The sequence below is a fragment of the Emys orbicularis genome, chromosome 14 (assembly GCF_028017835.1).
Source record: "Emys orbicularis isolate rEmyOrb1 chromosome 14, rEmyOrb1.hap1, whole genome shotgun sequence".
Taxonomy (NCBI): Eukaryota; Metazoa; Chordata; order Testudines; family Emydidae; genus Emys; species Emys orbicularis.
In genome coordinates, this window is record NC_088696.1 from 45,876,578 (window position 1) to 45,894,722 (window position 18,145).

The 18,145-nt window shown below is 52.3% G+C and overlaps 1 protein-coding gene across 1 annotated transcript in view; it reads right to left on the reverse strand.

Annotated features, from left to right (window-relative positions):
* Nucleotides 1–18,145, reverse strand: part of FA2H (fatty acid 2-hydroxylase) — a 78,142-nt gene that overhangs the window by 14,210 nt on the left and 45,787 nt on the right. The window contains exons 3-6 of the mRNA XM_065416764.1: nt 11,893–12,035; nt 10,441–10,547; nt 4,907–5,079; nt 3,527–3,779 (exon numbers count right to left, since the gene is read on the reverse strand). Coding sequence (XP_065272836.1) covers nt 3,527–3,779; nt 4,907–5,079; nt 10,441–10,547; nt 11,893–12,035 — 676 coding nt within the window. The remainder of the gene's footprint in view (nt 1–3,526; nt 3,780–4,906; nt 5,080–10,440; nt 10,548–11,892; nt 12,036–18,145) is intronic.

The window sequence follows — 18,145 nt, forward strand, 5'->3', positions numbered from 1 at the left end:
CTTGACTTGCTGCTTACAAACAGGGAGGAATTGGTAGGGGAAGTAGCAGTGGGTGGCAACCTAGGCAGCAGTGACCATGAGATGGTTGAGTTCAGGATCCTGACAAAAGGAAGAAAGGAGAGTAGCAAAATATGGACCATGAACTTCAGAAAAGCAGACTTTGACTCCCTTAGGGAACTGAAGGGCAGGATCCCCTGGGAAGCTAATATGAGGGGGAAAGGAGTCCAGGAGAGCTGGCTGTATTTTAAAAATGCCTTATCGAGGGTGCCAGAACAAACCATCCCGAAGTGCAGAAAGAATAGCAAATATGGCAGGCGATCAGCTTGGCTTAACAGTGAAATCTTCGGTGAGCTTAAATTCAAAAAGGAAGCTTACAAGAAGTGGAAATTTGGACAGATGGCTAGGGAGGAGTATAAAAATATTGCTAGAGCATGCAGGGGTGTAATCAGGAAGCCCAAGGCAAAACTGGAGTTGCAGCTAGCAAGGGATGTGAAGGGTAACAAGAAGGGTTTCTACAGATATGTTAGCAACAAGGAGGAGGTCAGGGAAAGTGTGGGCCCCTTACTGAATGGGGGAGGCAACCTAGTGACAGATGATGTGGAAAAAACTGAAGTACTCAATGCTTTTTTTGCCTCGGTCTTCACAGAGAAGGTCAACTCCCAGACTGCTGCACTGGGCAACACAGTATGGGGAGGAGGTGAGCACCCCTCAGTAGTGAAAGTACTACTCAGGTTAAGTACTATTAGGAAAAGCTGGACATGCACAAATCCATGGGTCCAGATCTAATGCATCTAAGGGTGCCGAGGGAGTTGGCTGATGTGATTGCAGAGCCATTGACCATTATCTTTGAAAACTCGTGGTGATCAGGGGAGGTCCCAGACAATTGGAAAAAGGCAAATGTAGTGCCCATATTTAAAAAAGGGAAGAAAGAGAACCCGGGGAACTACAGACTGTCAGCCACACTTCAGTCCCCGGCAAAATCATGGAGGAGGTCCTCTAGGAATCCATTTTGAAGCATTTGGAGGAGAGGAAGGTGATCAGGAACAGTCAACATGGATTCACCAAAGGCAAGTCATGCCTGACCAACCTGATTGCCTTCTATGATGAGATAACTGGCTCTGTGGATATGGGGAAAGCGGTGGATGTGATATACCTTGACTTTAGAAAAGCTTTTGATACAGTCTCCCACAGTATTCTTGCCAGCACGTTAAAGAAGTATGGATTGGATGAATGGACTATAAGGTGGATAGAAAGCTGGCTAGATTGTCGGGCTCAACGGGTAGTGATCAATCGCTCCATATCTAGTCGGCAGCCGGTATCAAGCGGAGTGCCCCAGGGGTCAGTCCTGGGGCCAGTTTTGTTCAACATCTTTATTAATGATCTGGATGATGGGATTAATTGCACCCTCAGCAAGTTTGTGGATGACACTAAGCTGGGGGGAAGGTAGATACGCTGGAGGGTAGGGATAGGGTCCAGAGTGACCTAGATAAATTAGAGGATTGGGCCAAAAGAAATCTGATGAGGTTCAACAAGGACAAGTGCAGAGTCCTATACTTAGGAAGGAAGAATCCCATGCACCGCTACAGGCTGGGGACCGACTGGCTAAGCAGCAGTTCTGCAGAAAAGGACCTGGGGATTATAGTGAAAGAGAAGCTGGATATGAGTCAGCAGTGTGCCCTTGTTGCCAAGAAGGCCAATGGTATATTGGGCTGTATTAGTAGGAGCACTGCCAGCAGATTGAGGGAAGTGATTATTCCCCTCTATTCGACACTGGTGAGGCCACATCTGGAGTATTGCGTCCAGTTTTGGGCCCCCCACTACAGAAAGGATGTGGACGAATTGGAGAGAGTCCAGTGGAGGGCAACAAAAATGATCAGAGGGCTGGGGCACATGACTTATGAGGAGAGGCTGAGGGAACTGGGGTTATTTAGTCTGCAGAAGAGAAGAGTGAGCAGGGATTTGATTGCAGCCTTCAGCTACCTGAAGGGGGTTTCCAAAGAGGATGGAGCTCAGCTGTTCTCAGTGGTACCAGATGACAGAACAAGGAGCAATGGTCTCAAGTTGCAGTGGGGGAGGTCTAGGTTGGATATTAGGAAACACTATTTCACTAGGAGGGTGGTGAAGCACTGGAATGCGTTACCTAGGGAGGTGGTGGAATCTCCATCCTTAGAGGTTTTTAAGGCCCGGCTTGACAAAGCCCTGGCTGGGATGATTTAGTTGGGGATTGGTCCTGCTTTGAGCAGGGGGTGGGACTAGATGACCTCCTGAGGTCCTTTCCAACCCTGATATTCTAGGATTCTATGATTATTGATATCCATCCAGCTTCTACATTACCGTAGCTTTATTTACAGCCTTAAAATCCTCCCAAGTTCAGCTGAATGCACCACTTTAACTCTGCCCTCTTGCACCAATAGAATCACACAAGCTCAACTTCATCTCACATACTAGCGTTCTGGTCACAAGGAATGTCACAATGCCAGGTACACAATGTCACAATGTCAGGTACACATGTGCATCTGTGCACAGTCCCCGTTACCTAGGTCTGCACACACAAGGAAGTAGTTAAGGTTTGCTTCAAATGTAAAAAGCTCTGAAATAGGATTCTTGGTAGACTAGGAAGCATCTGTTTGTAACTGATTCAAATTAATTTTTTGTATATGTTTGTATGTAATTGTAGAGTATCAAATCTGCACATTTAATAAATCAAAGTAAGTTTCCTGACTCAAGTACACAACTTGCCTTAATCAAGGCACATACAAACAGGGTCAGAGTTAAGGCTCAGTAGTCAGCCATATGCACTGGAATTTCCTGAGCTTGATTTCAGCCCCCCTGATTAACAGCAAGTTTGAAGAAAGTGAATCAAGAGGGGGCAAAGCGTCCCATGCTTTCTTCAAACGTCAGACAGTAACTGGAGGAAAACAGACTGACAAGAGAACGTACCACCACTGTTTACAAAGCCATGTTGGGGTGTGGCGTATGCGTCTGTGCCGTTACCGCCAGTCTGGAACTTCTCAGCTGCGTAAACCTCCTGGAAACTCAAAACTGGGCCCATGCTTTTAATCGGACGTGCCTAACTTTAGGTACCCAAGGCCACGTTTAGGCACCACAATAAGTGGTTGCTGAGAACTTGCAGCTTTTCTTGACCTTGGGAGGGGCTGCCAGGGCTCAACATCTTTGAGGATCAGGCCCCTTTTTTCTTTGCCTAAATGTGGCCTTGGGCACTGAAAGTCAGGCCCTTGTGATTAAAAGCGTGGGCCCAGTTTTGTCTCCAGGAGATTTACACACACAGGAGCGGAGCTCCAGCTGACTCAGAGGAGAAGAGCAAAGCCTGGGGGGGGTTATGAGATGAATGATGGTTCAGAGACACGTCACCCCAAGCCCCAAGGCATGGATGATGCAGCCCTAATGAGCACAGTCTGACCTCGGCTCGGCCATGCTGTCTCAGGCTCCCCAGGGGTCAGCGGTGTTCCCTGGTCACATGTCTGTTCCGAGGGGGCAGCAGGAAGGAGGAGAAAGGGGCAGGTACCTGATTTTTGGTGTTCAAAGTGGTGCTTCACGTGATAAGCCTTCAGCCCGTACAGGTAGGTGCCTTTCTTTGGCGAGCCGTAGTGCAGGTAGTAATGAGTCATGTCGTAGACAACATAACCAAACAGCCCACCGACAAACATGGACATGCCAACTGCTTCAGGCAGGAGCAGGCGCAAGAGGGTGTAGAAAAACCCAATCACCAGCGATGCAGGCACGGGAGGGAAGACCAGACGGGAGCTGTCAAATGGAGACTGGAGGCAGAGAAGGACAATGGACAGGATGAGTTCCTAGCGCGTTTAAGGAACCCAGGTGTGATACTCTCCTGGTTCACATGACCCAGACAGAGAGGGGGCAACGTGAATAATTACCATCAGATCAGAAGCTACAAACACGTCTGCCTCTGCTCTCGGGGTCTAGAAGCAGCTATGGTGGAGCCTCTGACCGGTCAAAGGCGATGTGTTTGAGGCATCATGAGGGAGCTTCCGAGCAGCGTCAGAAGCGTCTACACGCGCCTGTTGCAGGTGCAGGGGTGTTAGGCTGGCTACGCTGGCCAGCTCCCAGGGGAAGCCAGCCTTTCGGGGGTTAGGGTTCTTCTAGTTGCAGCAGCGGCTGCTTCTAAAGCTACTTTGCCACCGTTCCCAACCCTAACAAAGCTAGAGGTTGCCAAGGCAGCTCAGGTGCCCACAGAAGGGTAAGTTTGTTAAAAGCTACTTTTAACCATCTAAGTTTCAACCTGGTCAGACCCCTACCCGGTGCAGACTGGCCCGGCTCCTTTGAGTTCAATCGAGTGATGTCGATTTCTGCCAGCCAAGAAGCTGGCACCGCATTCACGGATTCGGGATATGAAATTCACAAATCAACTCACCCAATTTCTAGTTACCCAACAAGCCTCAAGGCTTCCGCATTTCCCCATCACTAGTGCTAAAGCATCTACTATTGTAGAAGGGATGTAGCACCTCACCCTGCTTTGAGTCGTTGAGAAACACAACCCTGCGTCGGCAGCCTTCGCAGGTGCTAAAGCATTTCCAGTCACCATTGAGAAATTTTAGGCAAACGCCTTGCATCTGGAGTCTTGCTGCATATGGCTTGCGATGCCATGTGCCAAGAGACTGGCAGGCTGCCACCGGAGCTGGCCCTGTGCATGTCTAAGCATGCCTCCACAACTTCGGTCAGACCTTGAATTTTAGCTTTCGTGGCAAGGCTGTTGCTCTGGGCAAGTCTAATAGCACTGGGTGGTGCTCCTTTCCTAATCAGAGAGATGCCACGAGTCATGCTGACATGCATAACTAAGCTCCACAATTCCCATGCCTGAGATTGTTATCTCCAGAGATCTGTTGTGCCACTCCCTACATTGCAAGCAGGGGTGAGCACTACTCACCTTGTGATGCTGGCCGTGCAACAAGAAATGCAGTGTGATGAGATAATAGTTACTAGCAGGCGGCTTCATGTGGAAGAGAAAGCGATGGATGAGATACTCTACTAAGGACCACAGGAACATTCCCAGCACGAAGATTAATGGGAAGAAGTACTTGTGCACAGGGATGGAATACTCTACACGACAAGAAGACATGCAGCTATCAGCAACCATGCATCACTACCACGGCTAGCAAGCAAGACAGGGGATCACGTCATGGGTCACTGCTTCTTTCACGTTTACTTTGTGCTTCCCAGATTTATTGCATTTCCCCTTTAGCAGCTTCAGACATATCCACCCAGACCCTCTAGGAGGGCCAGGAGTCTCCTCTCCTCTCCCCTGCCAGCCAGGCTCTGTTCTGGCAACAAGCTAGCCTTACTACTAAAGCCTGTCAATTCTTGACTCGGCCACTACAAACACCTCCAGTTTCTCAGTTCTCCACCCTCCAAATGCCACAGTCAAGGTTCTCCTCCTCCCCTGGAGCAACACTGACCATGTCCACCCGCCCCGTCCCCCTCAGATGCTTTCAGTGATCTCCACTCCTTCCATATCTCTTCCTCTCTCCAGACTCTGCCTAACTCACCCCATCTCTTCCCTCACACCCCTGCTTCCTGCACCCCGCCCATTGCACCCTTTGGCTCCTTCAGCCCCTCCTGACTTCCTGATATCCCTCGCACTGGAAAGGGCCAGAGCCCCTCTGAATCTGCTTGCAACAGCAGAACCACCATCTGGACCATGGAGTCTCCCAGCTAAGACTAAACCCCGCCCCCAAACCAGATTTTAATTGAGCAGCTGAGGCTTCTGCCATGTCTTCTCTGTGTATTTAAAGGGAGGGTCGTGTGGAGGCTGCTGCCAGGCTGGAGCTCTTTCCCATTGTCCCACAGACAGATCTGCCTTGATCCGGACGCGTGAGCTAGGGAGAGCACATCAATGGGAGGCTGTTTTCCCAGGGCGTGGCTCAAACATGCTGCTTTGTAGGATCCCCAGTCATTTACTCTGCAGAAGCAAAGCCAGATTCTTGGGGGGGAATGTTCACTGGAGAGGGAAGCCAGCTAGCGTGAGAGTCCCTAGCAACTCGGGCCATGTGGTGCCTACCCGCTTCCCCACTAAACGCTGCTGTGGTTCGTACTTCTAGTGATACACGATACATGCAGCCCTCAGTCTCAGCCTGGAGTATGCCCCTACGGTGCCCCCCCGCCCTCAGCCCCATTCCCTAGGGGATGCTTCCCGCAGGCAGTAGTGCTTACTGAAAAAGGAACAAGGTAACACACACACACACACACACACACACACGTGACCCGGCTACAGACTGTTCAACTTGCTACCAGCTGAGGCCAGGAATCTGACAACTACTGGTTTGACACTTTAGATCTTTAAAATGGGCATGACAAGCCCTCTCTCTTGTGACTGACGGTCTGTCATGGATCAGGCCTCAGGCAACAGCACAGAAGATTCACAATTAGCTTTTGGGGGGTGGGGGGAAGAAGGGGAGAAAGCCTCACCCCAGAACAAATTGGTTGCACGGGTGACTCTCTGCAAGCGTGTAGCGGCGCAAGGGGGAAGCGCTCTCCCTAACCCAGCTGAGAGCACAGCAGAGCGAACACCGCAGCGGGGCACCAATAGATACACGTTAGGAAGTCTGCCTAGCGTCACAAAGCTGCTTCTGCCCCTCCTGGCTGGCTCCTAATGCAGGGAGTTTGGATCCTCTTGACAGTTGGAGATCTAGCTACAGGTTTGACTGGACTTCCTGAGCTCTGCATCACTGGCTGTTTGCACCAACCTTTTCCCCGCCTCATGGTCTTTTCACCACAGCTTCATTTCACACCTGCCCTTCTCACGCTCTGCCCCCGCACCCCGTCCCTCTCATCCCCCGCCCAGCCCTGCTCTTTCCATTTAGCTGATCCCTGCCTCACTCAACCCCAGCCCCTAAAATAATAAAAGTCACAGCATTACCCTGCTCTCTGCTGCCATCGCACTGTTCACCCTGCTCGTCTGTTCTAGCCCTTCCCCCACCCGCGTCTGCCTGGTCTATTTCGGTTGTAAGCACTGCAAGGCAGAGACTGTCGGCTACTGCGTTTGTACAGCACCTGGCACAGTGGGGGCCTGTTCTTAGCTGGCCCTTAGGCCCTGCTGTCAGAAATGTGATTATTCATAAAAAAGGCACAGAGGTTGGCTGGGGATGGGGCACAGAGGCAGCACTTCAAGCTACTTGAGACTAGTTTAAAAAAAACAAAACAAAACAAAAAAACCACCTAGATTCCAAAGTGGAAGATGTCCCTTTAAGACCCCAGCTAATAGCATTTGCCAGTGATCTGCTCCAAACGCAGTGCCCCCTCCAGCCCATTGAGCTGCACCCGCGCCACCACGGCAGGCTCTGGTGGGACACGGCTACATGAGAGGAGGAGGAGGAGATTCTCCCTCTCCCCACCGTTCACCCACCCCTGGACACAGCCAACGCCGATACCAAATGGCATCTCCAAAGGAATGCAGCTCAGGGGAGGAAAACAGCACATTAGAAACAAAGGCGGCAACATGCTCTGGCTGCAATTGTTGCTGGCAGGAGGGTGGCCAGTGGGGGATTTCACACAAACAAGCCACACACTGTGCGAGGTCTGCCCAGCACCAGCAGCACTGAGGGATGGGCTTGGCAAACAACCATACAGGACTACAGACTGACAGCGCTGGCCTTTTCTTTTGCTTCCATTCAGCTGCAGAAGTGGACAGGGATGAGTGGCGAGCAGCATGCCCCACAACAGGTTAGAGGCCACCAGAGATGGCCTCTGCAGTCCCCAAAGCCCCATGGTTGTGGGTTCCCTTGATTTGGGGGACCCCAAAAAAGTGGAATCTCAGCTTTCATGCAGCTGAATTTCTCGACTTTTTCTTTGTAAAGATAACTAGACAGTATCCATGCTGGAATTGTTGCAGACTCCTCCTAGTAGGAATAAGGCTACGATTTAGTCACGGAGATCACGGCAGCCACAGATTCTGTGACTTTACCAAACCTCTGGGACTTCCAGGGCTTCAGGAGGTGGAGGCGGGACTGTGCACCCCTGCCCTGCAACTGGGGCTGGCTGGAACCAGGACCCTGCAGCCCCAGCCCCGCGGCTTCCGCCGGGAGCTGCAGCTAGGCCACGCGCTCCAGCCCCACAGTGCCCCAGGCTTGGCGGGGGCTGCAGCCGGAGCCATGCACCCATCCTGCAGCCGCAGCCAGCTCCAGAGCGGTGGCTGTGTGCCTCCCGTGGGTGCGACCCCTGCTGGACCTGGGACTGTGCCCCTCGCCATGGCGGGGGGCTTGGCTGGCAGTCCCCCACTACAGGGCTCCATTCCTCCCCCTACCTAGCCCTGTCCCCCGGTTATTTTTAGTAAAGTCACGGACAGGTCACGGGTTCTGTGAATTTCTGTGTATTGCCTGTGATCTGTCCATGACTTTTGACTAAAAATAACCATGATAAAACCTTAGCCTTAACTAGGAATCACAAGCAATTCACAGACCCCTCTGGGGGGCTGGGCTAGGCTTTGATGTCTGGACACCTATAGCCCTTCAAATCTGGAGAGACTCAATATCTATCCGACACCAGGATGACACATGAATGCAGGGAGGGCCAGAAAAACAGAGGGCACGAGAGCCGGGGTTTCTGAGACTGGAGTCAGTGATTTTTTTTTTTTAAATCTTTGTCTGGACTGGGAGCAAGCATCAGCGGCACAGTGATCTGCTGCCCTGGCAAAGAGCCAAGGTCTGCTCTGGGGACCACGCCATCTGAGATGGGGGAGCAGCAAGCCACTGGCAGAAACAGTCATGAGGACACCCCCATTTAGTTAGAAACACAGCTAAAGATGGCGAGTGCACCTCTGTTACACTAACTGTACCTCCATACTGAAGCTGGGAGGCGTAATCCGCAGCTCGGGGAGCTGTACACATGCTGACTGCTGGAGCTAGTTCATGGGTAGTGGGAACACTAGCCACACAAATACATACCCAGACTCAGACTCCAAAGCTAGCAGGGACCATCACGATTAGGGGGCTGGAGCACATGACTTATGAGGAGAGGCTGAGGGAACTGGGATTGTTTAGTCTGCAGAAGAGAAGAATGAGGGGGGATTTGATAGCTGCTTTCAACTACCTGAAAGGGGGTTCCAAAGAGGATGGATCTAGACTGTTCTCAGTGGTACCAGATGACAGAACAAGGAGTAATGGTCTCAAGTTGCAATGGGGGAGGTTTAGGTTGGGTATTAGAAAAAAAACTTTTTCACTAGGAGAATGGTGAAGCACTGGAATGGGTTACCTAGGGAGGTGGTGGAATCTCCTTCCTTAGAGGTTTTTAAGGTCAGGCTTGACAAAGCCCTGGCTGGGATGATTTAGTTGGTGTTGGGCCTGCTTTGAGCAGGAGGTTGGACTAGATGACCTCCTGAGGTCCCTTCCAACCCTGATATTCTATGATTCTATGATCATCTAGTCTGACCACCTGTACATCGCAGGCCACAGAACCTCACCCGCCCACTCCTGCGATAGACCCCTAACCTCTGGCTGAGTCACTGTCATCCTCAAATCATGGTTTAAAGACTTCAAGTCACAGAGACTCCACCATTTACAGGGTTAGACGGGATTGTACTTGGGTGCCTGCTGCTATTTTTAGCATGGTAGCTCCAGCAGAGCTAGCACGTGTACATCTCCCCAAGCTGGAATTACATCTCCCAGCCGCTGTGTAGAGACACCCAAAAGGGCCAAATAAGGGGTTCTAGTGAAGTGGGACAAAGAGGAAATGGCTTGTGTCTTTGCTCAGGATCCGGCCGTAGGGAGCTGGATAAAGCAGGCCTGCGCAGGTGTGTCTGGAGTGAAGCACCACAGGAGCTGAATCTGGTTCCAGCACTGCAGCCCGCGTGCACGTGCTCGGTAAAAAGCTTTGGGGGCTGGACTGACAACAGAGAAGTGTTGCAAACTTGGCACAAGTCACTGGACTGGTACAATATTTTCTTCCTCTGATACACCTTGCCCAAAAGCACCACCGTGATGGACAGATTACAGCTGCCCCAGACCACAGCCCCTAGCAACCAGATTTCTGCAGCAAACCAGTGATCTGGTGCCGCTCACAAGCTGTAACACTTAGCCCAGAATGGGGATGGATGCAGACAACTGTGGCTATGACTGGCTTTAAAGGAGACTGGATGTTATTTCAAAAGCTGTACTTGGCAAAAAGGGTTAATTTGCTGCTGTTCCATGCAACTAATTGTAGCTTCAAACATGCACCGGTGGGGTGGGGTGGTGGAAAGCAAGCCAGCCAGCCCCCCAGCCCCTGGGCCCTCTACGCACAACACATGTGTACACGCACACACACGGATTTGACCCTTCATGCTAGTGGGAGAGCTTGTCCCAATGTACATGCTAGTGACTCCCCTCAGGAAAGCGGGACTGCTGCGATGCAGGTGAGTGCAATTGCCTTTCTAGGGCTTAAGGGACCCGGATTAGACAGGGCAGGTGGAGCTGCGTTGGAGTTCAGTACCTGCTGTGAATGACGAGAAAAGTCTGGTAGTTCCCTGTGCAAGAGACGCGTAGCAGAACCAGCTGAGATACAGCACCACAGGGATCCACACCATGATAACGATGTACCTAGAGGATGGAAGAGAGGAATTCATTTGAGCAAATTCACAAGCTTTCTCCGTGCTCTATGGCAAACTTAGGGCTTGTGCACACTACCACTTGTGTTGGTATAATGTACGTCACTCAGCTCAGTGTAAATTATGTCACTCGGGTGTGGCTTATTCACACTCCTAAGAGCCAGTGTGGATAGCACTATGTCGGCAGGAGAGCTTCTCCCGCAGACGTAGCTACCGCCTCTCCTGGAGGTGGAGTTCTTGTGCCAGCGGGAGAGCTCTCTTCCATCGGCATAGAGCGTCCTCCCCTGATGTGCTGCATCAATGCAGTTGGGCCGCTGTGGTGCGTCTAGTGCAGACTGGCCCTTAGTTATTCCAAACAGGGCACATGCTTCGGGGGATATTGAGGCAGCTGTACCAGTGGCCCCAAAGCCAGCGTTCTGGCTGTTCTACACTTCACAGGCCCTCGCTTCCTGCTCAAGCTCAGAGAGAGGGAGGAGGGGACCCAATACAAACTGTTGGGAGAAGAGCTTTAAGCAGCAGCAATACTACATCCTAAAGGAGCAGGCCCTGGTACCAGAGGCTGCTTTGCAGGGGAGTCAGCCCGGTGGCTTGGGATGTGCGTGACCACGGCAAAGACTCAGGCTCAGTTTCCAGGTCTCTTGCTTCCCATCGTAGGAATGCTGTGGCGGAAGCACCTCACATTGCTCTGCAGCTGCTCCCCTTTGCCTCATCTCTTGAGGGGCGCTGAGGGATGCAGAAGCAAGTCTCACCACGGTCACTGTGGATACAATATTGACTGGCGAGTGGTAGGTGACGAGGCAGAGAGCCTGAGGGTTCCAGAAACACCTGGATGCTCCAAGAAGCTCCCAGATGGGATGTGTCTTGTCAGGGCCGGCTCCAGGCACCAGCTTAACAAGCAGGTGCTTGGGGCGGCCAAGGGAGAGGGGCGGCACCTGCGGCAATTTGGGGGCGGCAGGTCCCTCACTCCCTCTAGGAGCGAAGGACCTGCCGCTCGCGACTTTCCCCTCCCCCCCCAATTGCCGCCGCCGATCTCGATCGCGGCTTTTTTTTTTTTTGCGCGCTTGGGGCGGCAGAAATGCTGGAGCCGGCCCTGTGTCTTGTTATCTGAGCTCGGCCCATCTCAGAGTCACTGCACTGAGCCGTCTTTCCCTGCTGGACCCCAGGAGCTTCCTGTCCATCCAACAGGCCCAGCTTCCTTCCCCTTCCCCTGGGGACATGGTCTCACAATGAACCTCTATTTCGAGATTCTAGTCTTGGACGTGCCAAGAAGCACAAGCCCTGGGGGAGGGGTCAGACAAGGCCAGACCTGCTGTAAGCCTCCCTCAGACGACACTTACCATGCTGTTTTAGAGAGGGACTCTATGAAATCCGAGTGGAACAAGCGAATTGGCCGGTCCACAGGCTGATGCACCCACTCGTCATATTTCTCCCCCAAATGGCCCACCTGCCAGAGCAATGGTTTGTGCCAGTCCACGAGATCCTAGGGGAGCAGAGAACAGGGGGCGAGATCTTTTACAAAGAAGTCACTAAGCCATTTTACATTCCTCACCTAGCACAATGCCTTACTGCGTATTACTGGTTGATGTGCATATCTCCCATGGAACATCAGGGTGAGCCAGACAGCTTGTGCAACCAGCATCCAAGAACTTCTCCTCCGTACAAAGCAACACCTAAGGGGCTTTACCCAGGCTCAAGGTTAAGCTTGCTACGTTAGTATGAGCTAGGACACTTCTCCAGGCCGGGGAGCTGACAGGTTATGCAAAAACTAAAAATGGTAACATCGTATGTCCATCGTAGACTGAGCTGAATCTAGAGTCAGGTGGGTAAGAAAGGACCTCTCCCTTAGAGAAAAGGCTAGGGGTTTTGTAAGCCCGGAGGGTGCAGGAGAGATATCGTACTGCTGGCTAAACAATGGCAGAACAGAATTGGAATCAACTCTCAGTATCGGAAATGCTGAGTGCTGCTCAGTTTAACACTCATGTTATTTATTGAGCTGCTCTATGGGCCAGATTTTTTTTTCTAGCATTAAAAGTATGGAAGCACCCAGAGAGTTTTTTGTAAGACACTGTTTACCTGCACTGTGAGAGAGACATGCCCTCCCTCGCACTGTGATCAGATAGACAGATCCCTGTGGCAAGCTGCCCCCCTAAGTTATGCAGCAAAGCCCCCTGCAGCCCCTGGGGATTTGTGCAGCAGGATGAAAGTTCTGTGGCAGCTTTTAAAATCGAATATGAAAGTGACCCCCCCAATCAGTGCTGTGACCCCTGGCTTACAGAAAATTAAGAGCTTCACTGCAGGAGTCGCTGGTGGGGGAGGAGGAACAGGAGGTCTGGCAGCTGGGTGGGGGACAGGGAAGACAAGTTAGGGTAGGGATGATTAAAAAGTGCTCAGTGCTGGCCTGATGTTGCTCTCCCTGAAGTCAGTGGAGGCAGAGCACTTACAAACATCCCCACCCTTGCTTTATCACAGGCCGCGAGTACAAGAGACCAAGGTATTGTGGCTAGATCACGGGGGCTGCTCAGATTCCCTGGCTGGTTCTTTGTGCCAGGAGGTACCACACACCGCAATCCTCGGCACTGTTTGAATGCCCAGATTTCACAGGCACAATTACATCCTGGTTTATGGCTCAGCCACCTGACAGTGTCACTTTGACATCGCTCTCCTAAGCAAGCTCTGCTGGGCATTCGCTCAGAGACTACACCACAGCACCTGCCGCCTCCCGCTGTCCATCATGCCGTCCTAGCGCTGCACTGGAAGTGAGCAGGAGACACGCGGGAATGGGGTGGACCAGCTATTCCAGGCTGCCGCACATGAGAGCAGCTTACTCTTCAATGTCTTCATTCCCCCTTCTCAAAGATATCTGGTGCTTACCAAGAGCAGGCGAGGGATCTGTTAGGGAGGTATTGCACCAACTGGGGACTATAGACGAACAATTACTGAAATGACTGCTGGAGCGTGAGCTCCAGTGGGCGAGGAATGGAGCACAGCGGGACAACAGGCAGAAAGGGGAGTAGTGATTTTTTAAGTCCTGGGTGGAGATTACGGTGTGTAACAGCCATGGTGGAGTCATGCAGGCAGCCCTGGGTGTGCACTACCACCGCCCTGAGAGGCAGCGAAGGAAACACTTTAGTGCAGAAAAATCTCACACTGCGTTTGAGAAACTCTGTCCACGTGGCATGGTCAGAGCAGCCTGAGATGGCAAGGAAACTCCTCGGCCCTTGCAGCAGTCCAGGCCCTCTGCAGAGAGAGGCATTTTCGTGCCCATGGCACAAATACAGACCAGCAATTGGAATTCCAGGAGATCTGACAAACAAGACTGCAGCTGCTTCACAGTGGCAGGTGGCCCATGGGGCTGCACATCCAGCCCCTGCCTGCCTGGGCACAGCCGAGGAAGTGCCCCTTCACATCCAGATTGAAGAGCTCTGCCTTGGTACACCCAGCAGGGTTGCAGAGATGCAATCTGTGCTGTCAAAGGGCATGTCTACATGGCAAAAAAAGAAAAAACACACATACCAAAAAAACCAAACCACAGTAGTCGCAGTGAGTCTCAGATCCCAGGTCCTCTGCCTGGGGCTCATGCTACGGGGCTAGAAATAGCAGCAGAGCTGTTCCCACTTTGGCTCTAAGTCCCACCCACCTCGCTGGGTTTCAGAGCCCGAGGGAGAAGGGCTACGCTGCTATTTTTAGAGCCGTAGTGGGAGCCCGCAGCAGCTGACCTGGGCTCAGACTGGCTGAGCTGGGGGGGTAGGGAGGGGTTGCACTGTAGATGTGCCCAGAGATGCTGCAAGTCAAGTTTGCAGGTTTGCTTCCAGAGCAGCAGCCTCAGCAAGGGCCAGTGGCTCTGACAACGGAGCCTCCTTTTCCAGCTCTAGGAGCTGGGAAGCCTGGCACACACACGCTGCAGGCACAGCTTAGCTCATAGCACACCTGGCAGCTCTACACACAGGGTTCCAGGGCTGTCCAAATGAATCCTTCCATCCAGTCCCTCCCATGGGGGCACAGTGGCCCCTCCACATCCTGCTCCACTGACACAGAAGGTGCATGCAGCATGCCCAGAGCAATGTCCTTGTGCACAGACACGATCCATATGTCTGGCTAGGCTGGAGGGATCTGCCTGTGTAATCCTGAGCTGCCCATAGCTAGTTGAGGCAGCTTGATTAGGCAGTGTAAGTTCGCAGTCATTTCTGTGGGACTAATTCATCTCACAGCTTCAGGGTGTTTCTAGATGGCAGCCCAGTAGCACATGGTCCCACCCAACACCAGCAGCAGTTTCACGCCTTAGCCAATTCTATTATCCTTTGTGGTATTTGGGTCAGGGCAAGGAAGCACAAGTGGCTTTATGGTGCCAGGTGGTGGAAGCCCACTGCACATCAACGAAGCCGACCAAGACGCTAAGCCTATCTCCCACAAACACAGGGTGAGCCAGATAACCTGTGGTGCTTGTGTGCAAACACAGCAAGGCCTCAGGCGCTTTCCACAGGCTCAAGGTGAAGCTGCTGGACCATTATATGCCGGAGCACGTTTCCAGGCATCCGAATCCTGACAGGGCAAGGAAACAAACTGACAGCAAAGGTGCCAACAGCAGCCTGAGATGTTCCATTTTAGAGACACTAAAGCAGTCAGCAGCCAGCCCGACTTGAAAGAACCTCTTCTAGTGACCATTAGATTGGCCTTCAGGGACCCCAAGGATAGGGTGACCAGACAGCAAGTAAAAATCAGGACAGTGGGTATGGGGGGTAATAGGAGCCTATATAAGAAAAAGACCCCAAAATCGGGACTGTCCCTATAAAATCGGGACATCTGGTCACCCTACCCAAGGAGAAGGAGCTTACAGTATTCACTAGAGTTTGTAGTTCCTTGACTAACAATTGCAGAGAGTTCCCAGTACGTTTGCTGAAGGGACAGGGTTTGTTCCCCCAGCTGTAGCTGTAACTGCGTCGCCCAAACTGAAGGGCACAAAAAAAAAAAAAAAAAAAGTTACACATGCCAGAAGCAAGTGCCATGGGATTAGTTCCTCTCAGTGTGGGTGACAGGCTCCGTTTCTGAGAGACACTGGTTATCAGTAAAAGAGGCCCCACCAAGCGTATGTGGAGTAGAGGTAACTTTGGGGCTCTCAGGAGAGGGAGAGTTGAGCCGGCAGCATCCGTTTCCGCCTGCTGAAGAGAACTGGTTAATGAAGCCGCCTGGCTGCTGACCATGTCCCACGGTACTGACTGTGTGAAAGGTGAGTCAATCTAGGGAGATAAAAATCGTTTCCTCCTTTATCCCTCCCATGCTCAGGACTGATACCACTCCGGCACAGCTACTTGGCTCCCCATTGCCCAAGGAAATCAGAGTGTCGCTATGACAACACGGCATCCAGGCCATGTTATGAGTCATTTGGCTTATCTGATGGACTGTAGTGTCACGTACCAGCTCATAACAATGCCTGCCTGTGCCACTCCCCAGGGGCACCCTGGGTTGTGAACATAGGTGGCGGGTATTGTAGGCTGGGGAAGTCTGTGCCTCCCCAAACAGCCTGGTGTGGCCCCGCTCACACTCCATCCCCAGGCCTCCTCCTGCTTGCTGTTCGCTCTGGGCTCCAGCAGGGGAGGGGGACAGAAGGGGCGGGGGACTTGGGCAGAGGGGGGAAGAGGCCAGAGGCTAGCCTCCTCCTTCACCCGCCGCCCATGGTTGTGAGGCACCTCGCCAGCACCTGCCCTCAGCATGGAGACAGCTTTGTCCCCAGCCTCTGGCAGCACAAGCCCTGCCTTCCAGAACTCTGCAGGCCTCACTTCCTCTCTTTCCAGTAGAGACAGGGAAGTGTTATTGCCATTATACAAGCATCTGGAATACTGGGAGCAAGGGAAGCTTGCAGGGGACTTCCTACGGCTACAGCCACAAGCAGTCTCTGCTCAAGGCCGTCTGTCATGCAATTGCAGTAGGCAGTTCCAATCATGCACTCATTCCCTTGCCTGCAGTGAGACAGAGGCTGGCCAGTCACTCGAGCCCAATATTTAGGTGGTTTCTGTTCCTATCAGGCTGTGGAAGTTCACACCCCAGAGAGTGGTTTCCATGGAACCATTTCCTTCTGGAGCCATGACCAGAGGCAGCCAACAGTGGAGTTTCGGAGGGAGAAGCTGCAGACTCCGTGCTTGGAAGCAGTGGGACGTGGTGAGTGGCGTGTTTGGGCCAGCTGTGGGTTGGTCTCTGTGTACAAGCTGTGGAGCTGGGCTGTGAGGCTCAACCCTTGGAGCTTTGATTTCCCCCCCGCCCCAGGATCCAATGGCTGGCAGTGGAAGCTAGACAAATTCAGACTGGAAACAAGGTGTATATTTTTAAGGGAGAGCAATTAGCCACTGGAACAATTGACCAGGGGGTCATGGTGGATTCTCATCACTGACAATTGTTAAATCAAGATGGGAGGTTTTTCTACCAGCTCTGCACTAGGAATGACTTTGGGGGGGGTCTCTGGCCTGTGCTATACAGGAGATCAGGGTAGATCATCACAATGGTCCCTTCTGGCCTTGGCATCTATCACCAGCAAAGCAGCCAGCACACCAGTCTACACAGTCAGGGCCCTGGCACTCCAACCTGGGGGAGACTGGGCCAGACTGGGCAGAACATTAGAACTCAGCTAATACATGACGTGATCACACCTGGCCGATACTGCCCTTATTTAGGTAAGGGAGGTTTCATCATTTATAATCTTTCACACTTAAAACTTTTAAGAACAAAGTCATCAAACCCTTCCCCCTAACGTAGATGACTTCATTCATGAAATACAAGAGCTGGACCCGCTCCTTTCTGTCCCATCCTGGCTGCTCCCTGCAGTCTCCCCACTCCCAGGGGGTGGAGGGACTGGTGAGGGGGGACTCTCCAGAGCGACAGGTAGTGCTAAGATGCCCAGGCATTTCATCTTCCAGACCAACAACATTTCCTTGGGGCTTAAAGCAGTGACTACAGCAGGAAGTGTTTAACTGTCTCATCCGCTCCTCCCCAGAATCACTTTGCAACCGCAATCTGGTTCAGCCACATTTCTAACACTGTTCAGGCTGCTTTGCTTCAGGCAGTGTGGGTGGGTTAAGTGCTTCCCTTCAGCCATTCCCTCCTCTCCCCTGAAGGTCCCAGGGAAGGAGAGAGCTGGCCCAGCCAGCAGTGTGTTCCAGACTGAAGTTCCCTAGGGAAAGGTGGGGAGGAGTTGTCAGAAGTTGTACAGAGCTATGCCAGAAATGGCACAGAAGAGGAGAGGACGAATTGCATCCCATGTAGAGAATGGGCCCAGGGTGGGTAGAGGGAAGGCTGCTAGCTCTGCCCGCAGGATGGGCCCCAGGAGTAGCCACAGACTAGGGCCAATTCACATCAGCTGCTTTAAGTCTAGCTGCTTCAGGCAAATCAGAACCAGCTCCATGTTCGCAGTGTCACTCCCAGCCATGCTTGTGGCCCGAGCGTAAGTGGCAGAAGGGAACGTTGCTCATTTACCACCATCCTTCCCTGGCGAGGGGAATTTCCTCTCCACAGCCATTCACTCCCAGGTGGCTTTTAAACGCAGCCAGACACCGTGATTGGACTTTGCACTTCCAACACTTCCTATCCAAATCACTTGCAGGC